Genomic DNA, 19,168 nt, shown 5'->3' on the forward strand with positions numbered 1-19,168 from the left:
GCAGGTTCAGCCAGGTGTGTCTGGTCATCATCACAGTCGCTCTGGGATCATCTGGAGCATCATGCTCTAGACTGGTCCCAACTTAAGCAGCCAGTATAGACAACAGAAATATCATTTGGATTTTTTTAAAAAAAAAAATAAACTCTAACAGCAAGCACTACAATTTCTCAGCATATTTGTTCTGTCTAGAGAATCCTTTATCAAAATCAAAATTATTGAAAGCATAACAGCAGACACCAGTTTTGTTCTGTTTTCTTTCAAAATTAAAAACAAAATTTGTCCAGGAGCAAAAACATATTATATTCAAGGGTTTACCATTATTTATATTAACACTAAGCAAAATTTTGATTCCTTCATCAACAAGCTGGTATGTTACAGCTTGTTGATGTTTTGTTTACTAAGTGCCAGGTTTCCTGATGTTTACGTGCCAAGCATGACAAGTTGTAGCCTCAGGTAGAAATACATTTGGAGAAGAAGAAGAAACAGCCGTTCCTAGCAAAAAGTTAGTGCAACATATTTTCCAAGCACCTTTGCCTCAGGTCCAATGCAAAGAAATCCAATAAGCAGCAAATCAGTGTTAAGGTTTTATTCAAAGTCTTGGCACTAGCAAATGTCAAAGCAAATATAGACATACACATATGTATAGATATAAATATAAATGCATTCAGCAGTGGAAATACATTACTTTGTCACTTGTGGATTTGATGAAGTTTGATTAGGTATAATACAATGATTTAAATAACGTGTCTTCCAGGAAAAAGATGTGATCCCAGATAATAGGCTGTTGATGAAAGTGAGAAATGCATCATGCAAGCTAGAGCCATTGACACCTTTTATGTCTGCAAGCCCTACTTCTGCAGTCACCGACTTTTTTCTTGCTCTGACCCTATGCAATACTGTTGTAGTTTCCACTGCAACTGACCCAAGACAAAGGGTAAGTGCTCACTTTAACCTCTCTTTGAAAACCCTGGATCTAATGACAGACTTCTGTTTTGTGATTAAAGCTATCAAGGTGGTAAGAAAGAAACCTGCCATAGAATTGCAGGTGAATTTGGTCTGGGTTACACTTGGAAGTGAGCCAACATGATCACACCTCCTGAATGACCCAAAATGTAAACACAGTGATACCTTAACTTAAGAATTTAATTTGTTCTGTGATTGAGCTCTTAACTTAAAATGCTCTTATCTCAAAATAAATTTTCCCACTGAAATTCTGTTAATCCATTATGGGCCCCAACCTCCCAACCCCTATTTTTGTTATGTGTTTTTAAATAAGAAAATGTACTTTATAAATAACAAGTAATGTATAAGTGCAAAGATCAACTTTAAAATGGTAGAAGCATAACACTCTGGCAAGGAAGCACAAAGCACAAAGTGAATAGGGGGAAAATCATTTTCTTCATTCAGCCTCCCTCCCTCCCTTGCTCTCTCCCCCTCTTTCTCTCTTCATGAGGCCAAACATACCAGGAATAAAACCCACACAAAATCAACTAACCCAAAGTTCCTCAAAGCAGACAAGATAAAAGCAGATAGCAGTCTTCCAAAGTAAACCAGAGCATGAGGCATGAAGGTTGCTCCCTTGAAGCCCTGAAGCCCTGTATTCTGGCACTAGCACTCCCTCTGGCACTAGCTCTTAAGTCAAAATGCTCTTATGTCAAAGATTTTAACTTAAAATGTTCTTACAAGTTGGGATACTTTTAATTAGAGGTTCCACTGTAGTATCATTATTTCACATTTATCTGAATTGTGTGATACCATTTTCAGCTTTAAATACCACACCAAAATGAATACAAAATGCAATTTTACATTATTCTAAAATAACCCATGAAAAATAAGCACAAAGCAAAAGCAAACTGATTCATCCATCCCCACTAGTTGATTTTTTCTGGTTTGAACCCTGTGGGGATTTTTTTCCTTTTTCTTTTCTTCTATTTAAGAAAAGCAGTCACTTTCATTTAAGATAAACAGGAAAAAAAAAACACTTTTAGCATTAGTAGGCATATTTTGTTAATTACTTTAGTGACCACTTGAAAGGCAAACAAAATTAATCAACCTAAAGCTCTTTGGTAGACAGCTCTGTTCTTTTTTCCAAGAGGATTATTGAGGTACATATTTCCTATCTCAATATTTTGTAAGCCATTTCCATCTTAGTCTGCTTCTACAATATGCAAATAAGCAAAGCAAGAATACTCCTAACACCCTCTTAATGAGCCCATTCATTTTAACTGGAAACATCACCTGATGTTTTGTTGTGTGATTGATAGTCTGGCCCTGCTGATTTGAAAATACTCCCAATGTCTTGTACTGCAGTGTATAATTTCAGCTGTAATTAATGCTCTTTCCTTCTTTCCTCTCAAGGTTACCACACCTGCACTGACAAAACCCTCAGGACTCTCCCTGGAGAGAATTCACCAGCTGTTCCAGCGGTTAAAGCTGGCAAGCTTCAGCCAGTCTCTCCAGTCAATGCGGTCAAGTTCAAACTTAGGAGAGAGTTTAAACTCAGAAAGCACTAGAGTTTGCACTGATTCTGAAAGAAAAGATTGTTTCCATAGCCAGAGCTGCTTCACTTTAACAGATGATGACAGTTTTAGAAGGGATTTGATCATAGAGAATGATGCCCCTGAGGATTTGGACCCTTCACTGATTGAGGTTTGTGATGGACCAGTTAGTCAAGGTCTTCTGCAACCAGACATCTGTTATGAAGCTGAAAGCCCAGATGAAGCTGCTCTCGTCCATGCAGCTCGTGCTTATGGATTTACGTTGGTATCTCGATCTGCGCAACAAGTGACTGTCAGGCTGCCGAAAGGTACCCTCCTGACATTTGACCTCTTATTTACTCTGGGATTTGACTCCAACAGGAAAAGGATGTCAGTGGTGGTGAGGCATCCGCTTACCAAGGAGATTATTGTCTATACCAAAGGGGCCGATTCCATCATCATGGACTTACTGGAAGACCCAGGCAAAGGTAATCTGTGCAAAGTTAACTTGTGCCAATAAACTGTAGCATGTAATACATATACATACGTGTGAATCTAGATCAGGCCTGCACAACCTGTGCCCATCCAGATGTTTTGGACTTCAGGTCCCAGAACTCCTGACCTTTGCCCAAGTGCCTAGAGTGTCTGAAAGTTGGAGTCTCAAACCCCTGGAGGCCACATGGGTTGTGCAAGGCTGATCTAGATATAGAGATATGGTCTCTACATTTTCATGAAAGCATAAGTATTTTGCATTTGCAAGTCAGAGTACTGCAGATCATCAGAGATTTATTGAACAGGAGGAATGAGATGGCAATTTTGTCTCTCGGTCTTAGAATAATCTGTAGCTGGAATAACCTTTGATCCATCTGTGTTTCACAGCTAGTCTACCTGATGAAAAGCGTATGAGAAAATTAAGAACTCATACACAAAAACATTTAGATATATATGCGCAAGAAGGCCTGAGAACCCTCTGCATAGCTAAAAAGGTAAAAAAAACAGCTCTTTATTGAAACCTTCTCACTTGGAAATTGCTGGTATAACTGTTTCTAGACAGTTTCCCAATGGAAACTGTCCACATCTGTTTTCTAAGACTTCTTACATTTTTTTTTCTTTTCCTGACCTGAAATATCTTAAAAGTAATATAAAAAAGACTAGTTCTGTGTTCCAGCCTTTCCATTTCTGTACTTCTTTTCAGCCTTCCTTAAATGTTTCCAAAAGCATGCTGAGACAAATATCCTCATATATTTCATGCAGCACTTGTCAGGTTGATTAATAAAAGCATATATTTCCCAAACCTGCTGCTTTGTGGGGATTTTATAAAAGTTCTGTGAAAACCTGTATAATCATCCCAGAATTGCTCTATAGAATATGATTTGTAGATTACAGTCATAGATCAATGAAACTTGGAGAATGATATTTAGATGGGAACGTTCTTATAAGGATTTTATTTGGTTGCTGTAAAGAAGTGTCTGGAATCACTGCTATGTAGTGTCACTTTCTATAATGTTGACAGAGGATGTTTTTGTCTCTTGTATCTGGCTGTGGATACATTCCTAGACTCATTTCAGCTGTCCTTATTCTCTACTGACCACTACATGGGCATAGAGTCAGTAGTTGTAAGGCGGAAGTGAGTTGGCAGAGTTTTGGTCATTGTGTAAGGAAGGAAAGGTATTTCCACATACACACAACTGAAACAAAAAAAAAACAAAATATATGGAAGAGCATGTATATCTATACCATTAATGGCAATGTAGTCAATCTGAGCTGGCATTCTAGAGCAAGAGAGTCCCATTCCATGAAGAAAAAAGAGATGCCATGTGATGGTTTCTTCACTGAAATACAATGCTATGACACTTTATGAGGAAAGTTTAAAACCTCAAACTCGGTTACTTTAGAACAACCTCCACTGAATTCTGTGAGATATATTTCATAGCTAATATACTTGAGTTCAGGCTGGAATGTACTTTAAATCCTACTTTATGATCAGGGTAAAATCATTGCATATGCACATCCCTATCTGCCTGAAGTTCTGAAGAACACTCCATGAACTTTCATGTACCATTATGGTTTCTGCGTTTGCACTAGTGCTCAGTTTCTTTAACCAATTTCATACATTTAGATCTAACAATTCAGTCATAAATCATGCAATTCCATTTGAAATGTTTACCTCAAGCAATGCAGGGTGCTGCAGAAATACAATAAGATACTGTATTGCGATTATGAGTGTTTGTTATTTATGGCAGGTCTTAAGTGAAGATGACTTTCAGAGATGGGCCAACTATCGTTGTGAAGCAGAATCTGCTATTGAAAACCGAGATGAGCTCTTAATGGAGACAGCATACCATCTGGAGACTAAGCTCACGTTGCTTGGTATATTTAAATGTTTCATTATAAAGCAATACAATGTGTTGACATCACCCAAAAGGGGGAATTTCTTAACCTCTGTCGAGTTCTAAGCACATTTACTTGAAAATAAGGCACTAATGAAAAGCAAATTTCATCCTCTTTCTAATGAAAGTGTTCTTAGCTCTATGACCAGTTTCATATACAATGTTTGTGAGGTTTTGCAGTTTTTCATTTTGTATATTATAAAGAATTGCTGTTTTGTTTTTGCTGGGAGGTAGACAGACAGACAGACAGAGACAAATAGATAGACACACAGAGGGAAATATTCCTCTGACAAAGATTCTCCTTTGTACAATGTGTTTTTATCTCTGCCCAGCACCCCTTTTACTCATTGGCTCACCATTCCCCCAAGATCAATGCTGCCAAAAACCTTCATCTAGAATGAAGGTTTTTGGCAGCATTGATCTTGGAGAAATTGTGAAGCCAAGCTGGAGAAACACAATTGATGCTGGTTTGCAGCAGCATGTCTGCAGTCAACAAAGCAATAACGTTCAAGTGGGGAAAGCACAGGCTTCTTTGCTAGCCCATCCTGCTGTAGCCATATGTTTGCCTACAGCAAACAAGGTAACTAGTAATACCTCTAGAAGGGCTTACTGTGAATTCACAAGCAACAATGCCAAGAGAAAAAGGGAGATCTGATAAACTTCCCTCGCCAACTATCCCCAACAAGTTTTGAAATGTATAGATCTGTACATGGAACTGATAAGAAAAGTGGAAGCTGGTGAAAGAAAAAGTCATCCCTGGTTGCATGCTGGAGGAGGATTTAAGTTTGGTTCTAGAAGGTTCATGGTTTTTTTTAATTGTACAAGGTTTACCTGAACTGGTGGTTTCACATCTGCAAATCCTAAGTTTGGGGAGCAAAAGGTATCCTGTTGAATGGTAGTTCTTTATTTCTGCCCCTAGTATCAAATACCTTTTAAGGGAGTACAGCCCAAAAATGTGTCAACTTCATTAACTGAGGTGTCAAGACCCAGACGGACCAGCAAGCAAAACGGCAGTGAAGGAGTTAAACAAAGGTCTTTAATGTCTATTAGCAAAACAAAAGGAGGCTCTTAAAGTCAGAGCTATAAACACAAAAGGCTTGCGGTCAGCAAGAATGTAAACAAAACAAGTCCCAGTCAGTCGTCGCTGGCAAAAGGAAAGCAAGTCCAAACGCAGGCAAAACAGCTTCAATTCAGCAGTAAAAACTCAGTTCATTTCAAAGCCAAACAAAACAGCAAACAGCAATCCGCATGAAGAGCGGTCCAACGAAGTCACCAGGGGATTAGCAGAGGCGTAGTCAGGCAGTCCGAGGGTCAAGGCAAGAAGACTCACAAGTCCAGGTCCGGCAAGATTGTTCACACGATCAGGAGTCCACGAAGCTGCAAACAAGAGCTCAGGGCAGAAGTTAAACACAAGGCACACGGTAACGCGACACTTTGAACTCTGCGATTAGTTTGTTCCCAAACTGTTCCTTAAATCTCATCCGAGTCGCTGGAGTTACTTTCAGGTGCGTCTGCCTCCACAGGTGAATCCCGACTTCGCCATTGCTGCCAGTCTGTGCTTCGGGCTGCATCCTGCAAAGTATTATCTGGAACCCAAGTGTCATTAAAACCCTGGAATTCATCGCTAGACGTGGGAGCATTAACCACATATAATACTTCCTGAACTTTAGTCCAATCCAACTCTTCCTCTTCGCTGTCAAACTCCTCACAATCAGCTACATCTCTAAGGCGTTTAACAACAGATCCCACATCACTATCCGAGCTGCTTGCTACTTGCTTTACACCGCGGTAATCTTCCAGCTCCATTTCCTCGCGAGTAAAACCCTCAAAATCTTCCTCATCCGTAGTCTCTAAGAACAAGTCTCTAATACGTTTCAGCTGTTGCTGAGCTTCTTCATCTTCTAAACCACGTTTCCTTCTACTACTAGTAGTAGGTACAGGAGACAGACGCTGACTCACAACACTGAGGTGTGCAAGATTCCCACTTTTCCAGCTTCCTGAGTAACAATGCTAGAGCATCTTCCTTCCCCAATTCCATATGAGCTTGAAACTGTAGCATGTGAGGAAGAGGAACAGCTTTAGAAGCCGATATTTAGGGGCAGAGATCATCATATTTATCCAAAATATAATTCAGTGTCTTAATTTAACTGCAAAAATATGTTAGTTTGGTTTCCATCTCTAATAGCCAGTCTTTTTGGCAACTCTGCTATAAAAATGCACAGCCTAAAACTGTAACCTAGAGGTATCATATATCATTATTATCCATTTACTTCAATTTTACCCCGCCTTTCTCAACCCTGGAGGGGACTCAAGATGGCTTACAAATCCAGCAAAAATTCAGTGCCTCACAGGTAAACAATAAAACGCGACTCATCAAATATAAAACAATCTAAGCATATAGCAATTAAAATACATATTAATCAATCAAACAGATTAAACTCATATAAAATGCCAAGTCATTGTCTCATATCAGTAAAGGAGTACCTTGCCTTGAAGCTTTGCGTCTAATTATAAACCCATAGTACAGGCAGCATTGCAAGACCTGAGAGCAAGGCCCCCTTGTGCCTCTGTGATGGGTACCCATTGTAGCAGCTATCTCAAGTTAGCCATCCATTCGGCAAGCAATGTTTTCCATTTAATGTACAGATCAGCACCAGTCAAGATGTAATTATTCTCTTTGAATGCTACTGTCACTGCAGATCTTATCTTCAGTATTCATATACCCTTCTTATCTCAATTTTTAGATATCTCAAGAAAGGAAATGCAATATGGCCTAACTTTCTTTGAGGAGATAAGGATTTGCTTAGTAAATGCCTTTCAGTTAAATTGGTCACCTTTCAATTACCCTTGTTAAATATACTTTTTATGATCCAGATGATTACCATCAGATGAAAAGGAAAAATACTTGTATACTTCTATGCACAGGTGTATAATAAACACGATAGGATGTATACAAAGTGTATAAGTTAATGAGCTACATCCAAACATAGTCCTGCTTGCACTAGAGATCTGTGTCATGCAGCTTAATTTGCTGATATGCAATACTGCTTGCAAAAGGTTTTTACCAGAGTAAAAAATGACTTTTCCCTTTACAAAGAACAAAAAAAGATTCCATTTAATAGGATCAGAGACAGGCTACATGACTGCATTGCCATGAAATATTATATTTGAGCATAATAAGATGGCTTTTTTTAACATTATGGTGGAGTATTTTGATATTTCAGGTTACATTCCCACTATTGGAGTGTTAAACCATATAGTAGTTATTCCCAATGTATTCCACTATTGCTTATATGGCCACTATATGTCTCTAGGCAAAACAACAGAGAAATTCTGCATGTCATTCATTTCTTGTACTGTACATGGTTTGAAAGCAGATTTTGCAGTTAGCCGGATAAAACTGTGCTGTTTAGAATGTTGTTATCTAAATTTTATTTTCAAATGAAGCAAGTTTATGTGATTTTGGAATGGATCTTTTTTGGTGCAAAGTAAGTGTCTTCAGCACACTCAGTTCAGCCAAGGCTCTTATTTTCTCCTTTTTTACTAGGCGCCACTGGGATTGAAGATCGGTTGCAAGATGGAGTGCCAGATACCATTGCTGCTTTCAGAGAAGCTGGGATCCAGGTGTGGGTATTGACTGGAGATAAGCAGGAAACAGCTGTCAACATTGCTTACTCTTGCAAACTTCTGAACCAAAGAGAGACTGTCTTCACCATTAACACAGAAAGTAAGGTGAGCACCAATGACTTCTCAGGGGCTATGGAATTTTCTGTGGAATATGACAGTGGCTGAATCTACATGAGGGTTGTATCTCAACTTCAGTGTGCAATAACCTGCTCTAGTTTGACCCTGTTAATATCATACTCACCTTCCAACAACTGTTTTAATGCAAACTCAGACTTGTCTTGAAAGCCACACAATCCCCCCACTCAAAAGTCACCATGGTATAAAATAATTCTATCATGTCAGTCTGTATTCGCACCCTGAAGCAAATTCACAAGATGGGCACATTCACCACTTCTGTTTCCACCTGAATGTCTACCACAAAAATGATAATACCCACAATATCTGATATTGTGGAACATGGCAGTTTGATGCTGACACTAGTAGTTGCTAGTCATTATGATGGGAAAAGAAAATGGAGGACAGTGAGCTCATTAAAAAACTACCACTGATTATAAATGGAACACACTACTGTTTACAGACAGTTTAGCATAACAGATTATGCCATTATCTTTCCATAGGAAACATGTGAGTCACTGCTAGACATCACTTTGGAAGAAGTAAAGAAAACTCAATATGTTCCAAAAACGACATGGAATATTTTTGGCATTAAGCTGCCATTTTCTTTGTCATCCAAAGTAACACCAGTTCCTACAATTGGGCTGGTGGTTGATGGGACAACTCTAAACATCATTTTCCAAGGACAACTTCAGCACAAGTTTCTTGAACTGACACAGTATAGCCGCTCAGTGGTGTGCTGCCGGTGTACACCATTGCAGAAAAGTATGGTGGTCAAGCTGGTACGGAGTCATCTAAAAGTTATGACACTGGCAATAGGTGAGTAATTAGGTACTTAAGCAGCCTAACTTGGCATTGGTTGCTACTATTTAGCTTGACCTGTGAAAGCTACAATTATATTCTAAATCTAAAGTAAATCTGCCTTGCCAAATTTTCATGGATTCCCTCATCCCAAAGCTCATTTGATATTTGGAAGAGTTCCCTGATCATTTGTGTAGCATTTTCAAGTGACTGAATGGGTTTATATAGGGAAGGGGGGCTGGGGGAGTATACTTGTGCCAGTCCTGTTCCCTATGTTTGCATGTGGACCCAGTCCAGAAATATATATGGCTATAAAAGAGTGTTATCCATCTTCTAAAGGACTATAATATTAATTCTTTAAGTTCAGTGGCTCTGTGATTATTTTTGGCAAACTTCACTGCCTGGTTTTGAAATCTAGAAACATTTCAGAAAAATTAAAATGGCATTTCAATGTGAGGAGAAAGTCTGTGGTTATGGCAAGAATTTAATTAGGTTCCTGATGTGAACTGAAGCCACTCTTTGACAATAATCATTATTGTATTTCACACTGAGATATATATCAAACAAGGCTTTGGTTTAACTGAAAAAAATAATTATCTTAATTAAGCATCTTAATTATCACTGTCTCCTTCTTTGTAGGTGATGGTGCAAATGATGTAAGTATGATACAGGCAGCTAATATAGGAATTGGCATATCTGGACAAGAAGGTATGCAGGTATGTATACTCAAGGACATGTATTTATTTACCTTTGGCAACTACTGCAAAGGCATATTTCCACTAGTACTCAGTATTTATAGAGGACACACTTGACATGAACATAAGTTATCATGATAGCTATCTGGCATTATACACTATCATCCATTATATTCCATCCCCACAATCTATCAAAATCACTATATCAGATACAGGGAACATTTGACCCTCCCAATATGCTGGGCTACATCTCCTATAGCCTCACACAGTATGGCCAATAGTCATATGTTGTTTTATTTGTTTATTTGTTTGTTTATTTACAGTATTTATATTCCACCCTTCTCACCCTGCAGGGGACTCAGGGCGGATTACAATGTATATACACATGGCAAACGTCCAGTGCCATAGACACACAACATATATAGACAGACACACAGAGGCTATTTAACTTTCCAGCTTTCATGAGGGTATTCTGGCCACCAGGGGAGCTGTCGCTACACCATTCATTTGAGACACTGATGGAGTACTTCCTCATTTGCTTGCTTGCTTACTTGCTTGCTTGCTGGAGATTTTATGGCATCGTAAATTAGGGGGGTTTTTTTACTTTTTATTTGATACATCCCAACAATCAACAAAATTTTGCCATACAGGACTTATTTCAACATACATTATTCCAAAAGTAAATATTCCTTAAGTGACATTTTATACATTCCTTAGTTATGTATTGCCCAACACCCCCCTCCCCCCATTCCCCCCACCCCCCTGCAACAGCAATTCTAAATCATGTCATTGCATCAATTTAAGTTAAATTAGCCCCCCTGTATAAGTGGTACTTAAATTTCCTACTTGACAAATGCAACTGTCTTTTGGGCTGCAAAGGTCAACAGCAAGCTACACACAATGGTCGGAAGCTCACTCCTACCTGGGCTGGCTTCAAACTCATGACCTTTTGGTCAGTAGTGATCTTAATGCAGCTAACTCCCAGCCAGCTGCGCCACAGTCCTGGTGCTTGTGAGAACTATAGGAGCTTTGGCTCTCCAGCTGAAAACACCTGGTGTTCCAAAGCCTATAAGTTTGCCTTAATTATGTATTGAAACCTGTATCCTATTCTCACTTTATGGTAGACAGATAATAAGTCTTTTGTTTTGCATCAGTAATTCACCTGTGATTTATTCTATAAAGTAGAATGTATGTGTGTATATATCTGTGTTCTCAAATGTTCTCTATTCTAGGCTGTCATGGCCAGTGATTTTGCTATATCACAATTTAAACATCTCAAGAAGTTGCTTCTAGTCCATGGACACTGGTGCTATTCTCGCTTGGGAAAGATGGTGATATACTTTTTCTATAAAAATGTGGTAAGTTTAAATATTTTTATGCCAGCCATGCTTATGGTTACAGATAAATAAGGTAATTGTTTTTTATATTTGACCTGAGTAGGTATTCCTACCAAGCCTGTAGTTGCAAGAATATTATATATCTTCCACACACAAAAGCTCTTATAAGACATTCCATACAAACACAATGAGAATCTTGAGTGATGAATATCCAACCAATAAAACACAAGATAAAAGCAGATTGAGCCTTAAATTTATTAAAGAATTTTTTTGACATTTTCCCCAAGTGGCAAGAGGAGAGATGTTTCTGTTTGACAATCCACTCTTTTAAAGAATCCAAAAATGCCCCAAAAAACTTTGAAATTGTTTTTGGCATAATCCTGACAAGGTGTACAGAATGATAAATTAGAGCCATTCGGAACAGAATTGGCTCTAAATCTTTTGCCCTACAAGATATCTCTTTAGTGTAGACCTCTCTAGCAAACTTTTTGTCCACAAGATTCCAAAAGTGAAGATAAATGCACTTTTAGAAGTTTGTTGTGGGAAAAGCAACATGGAGGAGAGAGCAAGAAGAAAAAGGAACATGCATCTCTTTTCCACACTGCTTTGTTATATTAAATTCCCCGCCAGCAACAACACTGCTTTTCTCCTTCAGAAACAGAGTCCGACTCAGAGTCAATGTTATGTTTTGGTGTAAAAAACACTCTGGCCAAAAGTCTAGTTCAAATACTTGCTTTCTGAGTACTTTAATGAAGGCATTTGGACTAAACTGCTTGAAATAAAAATACCCCAGTTTACTGAGTTATAAACCAGTTTGCTACCCTGTTCATATTATCTGTATGCAGTTAGCAAAGATGCATCTCTAGAATGCTACAGCCATTGAAACTATTTCAACTTCTAACCTTTCAGGCTTATGTCAACGTGCTCTTCTGGTACCAATTTTACTGTGCTTTCTCTGGAGCCTCCATGATCGATTACTGGCAACTGATATTTTTCAACCTGTTTTTCACTTCTCTTCCACCTATAATTTCTGGAATCTTGGATAAAGACATTTCTGCAGAAACTTTATTAAGCTTGCCTGCCATTTACAAGAGTGGACAAAATTCAGAGGTACACTTTCCTTGGTTGTGTTCTGTGGAATGCAAGAAAATACCAAATTTGATTTTATAATGATGAGTTACTAGTTGAGTTACCATAAAATGGCATGTGAAGTTCTCTTCTCATTTTGTCTCATAATTTTCTATAGATTTACAGGCCCCGGACCTTTTTCATTGCCATTTTGGATGCCTTTTACCAGAGCCTCATCTGCTTCTTTGTCCCTTATCTAGTAAGTATTTGAGGCATTTCCCAGTGGCTTTCAGTAAAACCTAGATTGTGTCTTTTTCATACACTTCTGATTCCCCCCCCCCCCTTGTTTTCCAGGTATATAAAGATTCTGATATTGGTGTGTTCACGTTTGGAACAGTAATCAATACAGTTGCTCTCTTTACTATCCTGTTCCACCAAGCTTTAGAAATTCCAGCCTGGGTATGTATATAAGCTCCAGTAATCATTACCTGAGAATTCGTAATTTGTTCTTGTGAACTGATATATCCATCTGTATATTAATGCCCAGCTTAATCCTCTTTGATATGCTAATATAAAATAATAATACTTGGTAAGCTAGAACGTGGTGGGAAGTGGAGGAAAACTACATTCCAAATGGATAGATTCAACCAAGGAAGCCATAGCCCTGAATGTGCAAGCTCTTGGCAAAGCAATTCGTGATAGAGGGACTTGGAGGTCTCTCATTTATGGGGGGTCACCATAAGTCCAATGATGTCACTTAACAACAACCAAGCAAAAATCTGGAAACATAACTAAGAATTCTTCCTATTGCTAATCACAAATATAGCCCTAAAGCTTGGAAAGGGGCATCATGTTTGAGTTATTTATAAGTAATGTTCACACATAATTTTATACTTGGTGAGAAGGTATGTCTTGACATATTGAGACTGAGAGAAATATATGATTCAGCACAAGGTTTTCATCCTTCAGTCACAGCAAAAGGACCTTTCCCTCCCTTTTTCATTTCCCATTTTGGTGATTTCTGCTGCACTTTGTTGTTGTTATTGTATGCAAAATATAGAGGTTTTGATAACTGAAAACCAATTGAAACTTTCATAAAAGCATATAAAAATTGAATAAAATTATACATTTTTCCATACTCTAAAAGAAATGTTTTCACCAAAAAGTCCCAAAATGCAAGGTAACGTTGACAATTATACCCCAAAAAAATCAGAGTCTTGCCACATAAAAATGAAATGAATTAAGAATGTATAATTTGCAGTCATATCAGTTCCTAAAATTACCTTGCAGTGCTATTGCCCAACAGGATTATAGTTGTATTTTGTATAAGCATCGAAAGTTTTGCTATTGTACTACTGTTGCTGTGACTAGGCACTCTGTTTCTCTGTGTATAAATTTGCCAACTTCTCCTGCACCAACATTTGCAGATGTCTTTTTACAAGTTCTTTGTACTGAAACAATAACTAGAAGACCTGTTGCCCTAAAGAATCTTACTCTCATTTTTGTTCATAGACCTGGTTCCATGGGATCACAATAATTGGAAGCATTCTGCTCTACTTTATCTTTTCATTCACCTATAATGCTATCTGTGTTGTCTGCAATCATCCCACCAATCCCTACTGGATTACAGAGAAGTTATTTTCAGTACCTAACTTTTACTTCATATCCATCATTACGCCAGTCATTGCACTCCTCCCAAGGTAAGAACATGTGCCTCTTTCCCCAGATGTTAGAATATCATGCCTTTGTCAGATTCTATCGCTTGAAGAGTATATGATGGGTGATTCCTTTAAAAATGAAATGCAGCTTGAGTTAAACCTAATATAAGAAATCTTTGCACCCTGCTGATGTTTCATTTAAACCAGAGCCTCATCTATTGTATGGTATATCAGGAAAGCAACAGGTTGATGCTCACCCACCGCAAATTCCAGCGAAGTGAGTCCTGCTCTTCGGCAAGCTAAAAGTTACCTCAGGCTTTCTATGTCACAAGAAGGGCTTGTTAGTTACTTATTCTGCTCTTATGGAATTGCTTAGGGTGCTTCCAGGCAGCACTAAATCACAGGTTTTAAACAAGGGCAAAAAATCCCAGGACTTCAGAAGCGGAACACATATAGACCTGTTGGTCCTGGGATTTCTGCTTCCATTGTCCAGATTTGATGCTTTGTTGCAAGATTTAGAGGCTCCCAAGATGGCCACTACGGGATTTGCACCAGAAACTTCTGCAGTTTTTAGACTCAAGATGCAGATATGCAGAGAATCGCTGCTGCGAATCACTGCAAAACTTCCATTCTTTGTTCTGGCCAGAGAAACTGTGCCCTCAACACATTTCATGAAGTTTCTGGCACACAAACAAAGTTTTTGCCTTCTACACAAGTGTCACCTTCTTTTTAGGAACCAGCCAATCAGGAGCAAACATCTAAAACCTGGGAACAAACCCAGATAAAAAAAACCCTGGGATTTCTGATTGCAGGGACATACAGATATGTGAAGATCTGCATATTCAGATCAAAACTGTGATATTCCCGCATCAGGAAATCTCACGGTTTTTGCCTTTTGTAGCTATTGCTTCCGCATTTTCAGGGAATGGCATTTGGTCACTCTCCTGTTTGCTGCGGAAGCTCCTGGGATACAGGTACTGTCTCAACGGGCCCTTAGTGATGAGAATAATAAAGGAGCCTTATGTTATTTTTCTATCTTGTGGTTGGCTTTGATTCCCTTGGGTGAGCAGAAAGGGCTGAAACAGCAAAAAGGCTTTGATCATAATGCATGGGTTATCAAGATGCATGGATAGGTATTCTTTGAAACACACATTACTGATGTTTCAGAAATCACAGCAAGCCAACATGGAAGAGTGCATAAGCCCATTATATATAACAATTATACTTCTAATAATAAACTATAATTTATTGCATGTATATGCAGTCAACGAATGAGAGTCAAAGAGACAGATTGTGTCAGAGTTATGGGTACTACCTATCTGCCCAACCTAGGCAAGGGGGTTACTACAAAAGAGGAGAGAAATAGAAGTGCATTTTTAAGAAGATACTAGAGAGAAACCCCACACCTGGTAGTTCCTCCATTTATTAGGTTTTCTCTGTAATAGACTAGGAAACGTGAAGAATCAGAACTCTATGATCACTCCCCCTCCCCACCAAAAAAAAGTAAATGGGGGAAAGATATACATTGATGACAGGCATTGATGAAAGGTGAACTTTGGTTTTTCTGATGACTGAAAGGGTAGAGTTTCTGTTGTGTAGCTTTGAGCTGCTCTAGAACTTTTCGCATCTTGTTACTCTTGCATCTCTGAAGTGTCAAGAAAACCTGGAAGGGATTCCCTTGTACTAGATGCAGTGAAAGCAAAGGCCATTAAATACTTCCTTTGGGAAGTTTGAAATCTAAATGTACAAGCCAGCACAGAATCTTTTGAACTGATTTTTATACAAATCACCAGCTACATCAGTTACATTTCAACAGAGATTTAGTTCTCCCCACAGGCTCAGTCAATCTGTGATGAAAAGTAACTCTTAAGAGTGTTTGCAATGCAGCCTAGAGCAGGGATTTAAAGAAGACTAATCATTGCTACTTTCTGCTTAGCATGGGTTGTTATCGTTTTTATTGCTTACCTAAGGTGCTAAAAAGATATCCTTTTGCTGTTACTTATCACATGAACCTCACACAGACACACACACATACTTGATAAGCCTTCACTTCTCTACAAATGACTTTGTAGAATCAATCACCAACCCATTTTGCCTACACGACTTCCATCTAGAGCACAGCACTCTTAGAGAGGTACAACAGCTATATAGCCATCGACAATTAGATATATGAGTAGTACTGTTCAGCTGGTGGTCACTGAGTGTGTCCATAATACATTTGTGCTTTGCAAGTTTCTCTTTCCCCAAGAGAATTTATTTATTTATTTAAAACATTTCTATCCCATCCTTCTCATATATACGGCAAACATTCAATGCCAGGACAAGAATTCATGTGAGTATGCATAACAAGAATTCATATGAGTATGCATTTACAACTGCATTTCTGACAACTGATCTCACATTGTACTCAGCCTCCTTTTATTTATTTGTTCATGTTATTATTTATTACTTTTCTGTTTTGTCTGTCCTCCAAAGAGCTTGAGGAAGAGTGCATAGTCTTAAGACTGCCACAACAGTCCTGTGAGATAAAGTGAAACACAGCAGCTGGACCAAGGTACCAAGTAGCTGCATGGCAATTTGAACTTGGGACTCAGACATTTCAGCTCATGCACAGGAAACTTATTCCAAAAGTACCACCCACTTGCAGCCCTAATCTCTGTTTCTACAGCATTCATCTCCACCAATTTCCTGGTAGCAATGAAGTCTTCCCCTTGTTCCCCCACAAAAACTTTTGACTAGTGTGCAGGTGACAAACCCTTCCAAAACTCCTATAATATTCTTCCTTGCATTTTGAGGCCTTAGCTAGCTTGTAAAATGCCTGACTCAGAGGTAGATTTCTATAGAGGTGTGGTTTGAGTATATTGTTTAATGGTAAAAATCATTCCACCTCACAGAGTGTCTTAAAGCAAAGGGAAGCAAATGTGAAAGCTTATTTCCCTAAAATCACTACTCAAGCGTCTCTTCTTGTTCTTGTTTGCTTTCCCAAGGTATCTTATCTTGGCTCTGCAAGGAACCTTCAAGACATCACCCATTCAGCAAGCACAATATCTGGATAAGCTCCCTAAAGAAGAACAGGTCCGGGAAATACAGAAATGGAAACTGAAAGAACAGGGCAGAACAGTCCATAATGATGATCCTGACTCAACTGTTTTACACATGGGCATGGGAACCTCTGGTGATTATGCAGCAGCAGCCGGAACAGGAAGAGGAGGTCTGATTTCTGAGAACATGGGTCAGGTGGAGCAGGAGAGACTAGAAGAATGGATACTTAATGGAGAAGGCAATGACTATGGCACAAGGTGGGGCACCCAGGAAGAGACTGGTGATGCTAGTTTCTTATCAGCAGCAGCTTTTCCTGAGCAAAGTACACCCGTGAAGCCGTTTTCTGGCCTTCTCCCCCAAAACACTGAAAGTTCTACTCGAAGTAGCCATCGCAGGTCTGTGAGTGCTGTGACTCTATGAAGGAGCCTACATTTTTGACTGAAGAAAAATAATTGGATTTTTTTTCCTCCAAACGTCTCCTGCCTCCCACATAGGGAGCAGAGGTGGCAGAGGGAAAATAGGATTGCTATTTATATTAAATAGCACCATCTTCTTAAAGAGAAGCCTAAAATGTAATTTCACAAGCCTGCTGGGACACTGTATTCCCACTATACAGTGTGATATACTTCAGGCATATCTAAGTGTATTTATTCTGAGAAAGAGATTCCAAAGAGCAGCATCCCTCGTCAATTTGAAAAACACAATTTCCTCGGATATCAACAGTATCTTCTGAGAAGGACAACTTCAATTTTTGAAGGAGAGTCCTTTCTGAATCTGATCTTAATCATATCAGTTACCTAAGATATGATATAGGTAGCATTCTCATTTCTATTTATTCATATTATTTGTTTGTTTACCAATGCAATTTGTTTATTTTTGAGTAAAAGTTTACATGGATTTCCTCAGGTTTTCCAGGAATGTATTCAGGTTTCCACAAGAGAAGACAAGATTGAGCTAAGTTTAGAAACCTGCTTATTTTGTAAAACAGCACCTAAAAGTGTGTTGTTGTTTTTGTTGTTGTTGTTGTTTTTAAAATGTATATATAATCATGTTCTGGGCCTCCTAAGATCCCGGTGGAGAAATATGGTATACAAATGAAATAAATAAAATAATAATACAGTATGCAATTAAATTACAAGACCAAACCTGTTGAACAGATGTTATGTTGTTGTGACAGCAAACACTCCTAATCCCAAACTTTTACTAGATATAAAGGTCAAATGAATTACCTTCCTGGGAGGGAGATCCAAGTTGGAGGTATAGCACCATAAATTGATCTCAGCCTCATTTCCCGGTATAACAATGGCCAGCTTCACAGAGTTATCGAGGAAAAGGCTGAACAAATGACCACTGAAGCACTTTCAGCACTAAAATGCAGATATTAAAGTACTATATTTAAGAAATCCTAATCAAAATCCAGCTGGTTGTATTCTTTTTGCTTCTTAGAAATGTGAAAATCATGGCTGTTCATGCAACAGGAACAAAATAAAAGTGAAGATGCTATGTGTAGAGTGTTTGTGTATAAGATCTAAAAGCAAAATGCATCAGGGGTTTCTAAGTCCCAACGTTGTTGCTTGTGTCAAACCTGTTTAGTTCAGGCACAAACTGCTCAGTTAATGGACATCCCAGTGAAACTGCTCCTCTTCTTTCACTTAGTGACATTTTATCTCAGCAGGAGACGTACAAAATTAATAGGTCTACAACATTAATAGCACTCTGCACCAAAGAGAGTTGGGACCAGGGCTTTTGCTAAAACATATTACAAGTTCTCTTTGGAAAGATATACTGTTCATTACATCACAGGGGGTTCAACTGGATAGCTTTTGTGGTCTCTCCTAATTCTATGATGCAGCAGCTGAAAAAGCCAATGGGATTTTGGGCTGCATCGAAAGGAGTATAGATTGAGGGAAGTCATGGTGCCTCTATTCTGCTTTGGTCAGATCTCACCTGGAATATTAT

The 19,168-nt window shown here is 38.6% G+C and overlaps 1 protein-coding gene across 2 annotated transcripts in view; it reads left to right on the forward strand.

The window, feature by feature from the left end:
• Positions 1-18,705, forward strand: part of ATP10B (ATPase phospholipid transporting 10B (putative)) — a 141,181-nt gene extending 122,476 nt beyond the window's left edge. For both annotated transcript variants that reach the window (XM_060764963.2, XM_060764962.2), the window contains 13 exons: positions 755-934; positions 2,359-2,965; positions 3,357-3,463; positions 4,721-4,847; positions 8,415-8,599; positions 9,112-9,427; positions 10,049-10,125; positions 11,337-11,462; positions 12,351-12,551; positions 12,688-12,768; positions 12,864-12,968; positions 14,022-14,209; positions 17,155-18,705. In XM_060764963.2, coding sequence (XP_060620946.2) covers positions 755-934; positions 2,359-2,965; positions 3,357-3,463; positions 4,721-4,847; positions 8,415-8,599; positions 9,112-9,427; positions 10,049-10,125; positions 11,337-11,462; positions 12,351-12,551; positions 12,688-12,768; positions 12,864-12,968; positions 14,022-14,209; positions 17,155-17,629 — 2,775 coding nt within the window. In that variant the 3' untranslated portion in view covers positions 17,630-18,705. The remainder of the gene's footprint in view (positions 1-754; positions 935-2,358; positions 2,966-3,356; positions 3,464-4,720; positions 4,848-8,414; positions 8,600-9,111; positions 9,428-10,048; positions 10,126-11,336; positions 11,463-12,350; positions 12,552-12,687; positions 12,769-12,863; positions 12,969-14,021; positions 14,210-17,154) is intronic.
• Positions 18,706-19,168: the final 463 nt, after the last annotated feature.

The sequence above is a fragment of the Anolis sagrei genome, chromosome 2 (genome assembly GCF_037176765.1).
Source record: "Anolis sagrei isolate rAnoSag1 chromosome 2, rAnoSag1.mat, whole genome shotgun sequence".
Classification (NCBI taxonomy): domain Eukaryota; kingdom Metazoa; phylum Chordata; class Lepidosauria; order Squamata; family Dactyloidae; genus Anolis; species Anolis sagrei.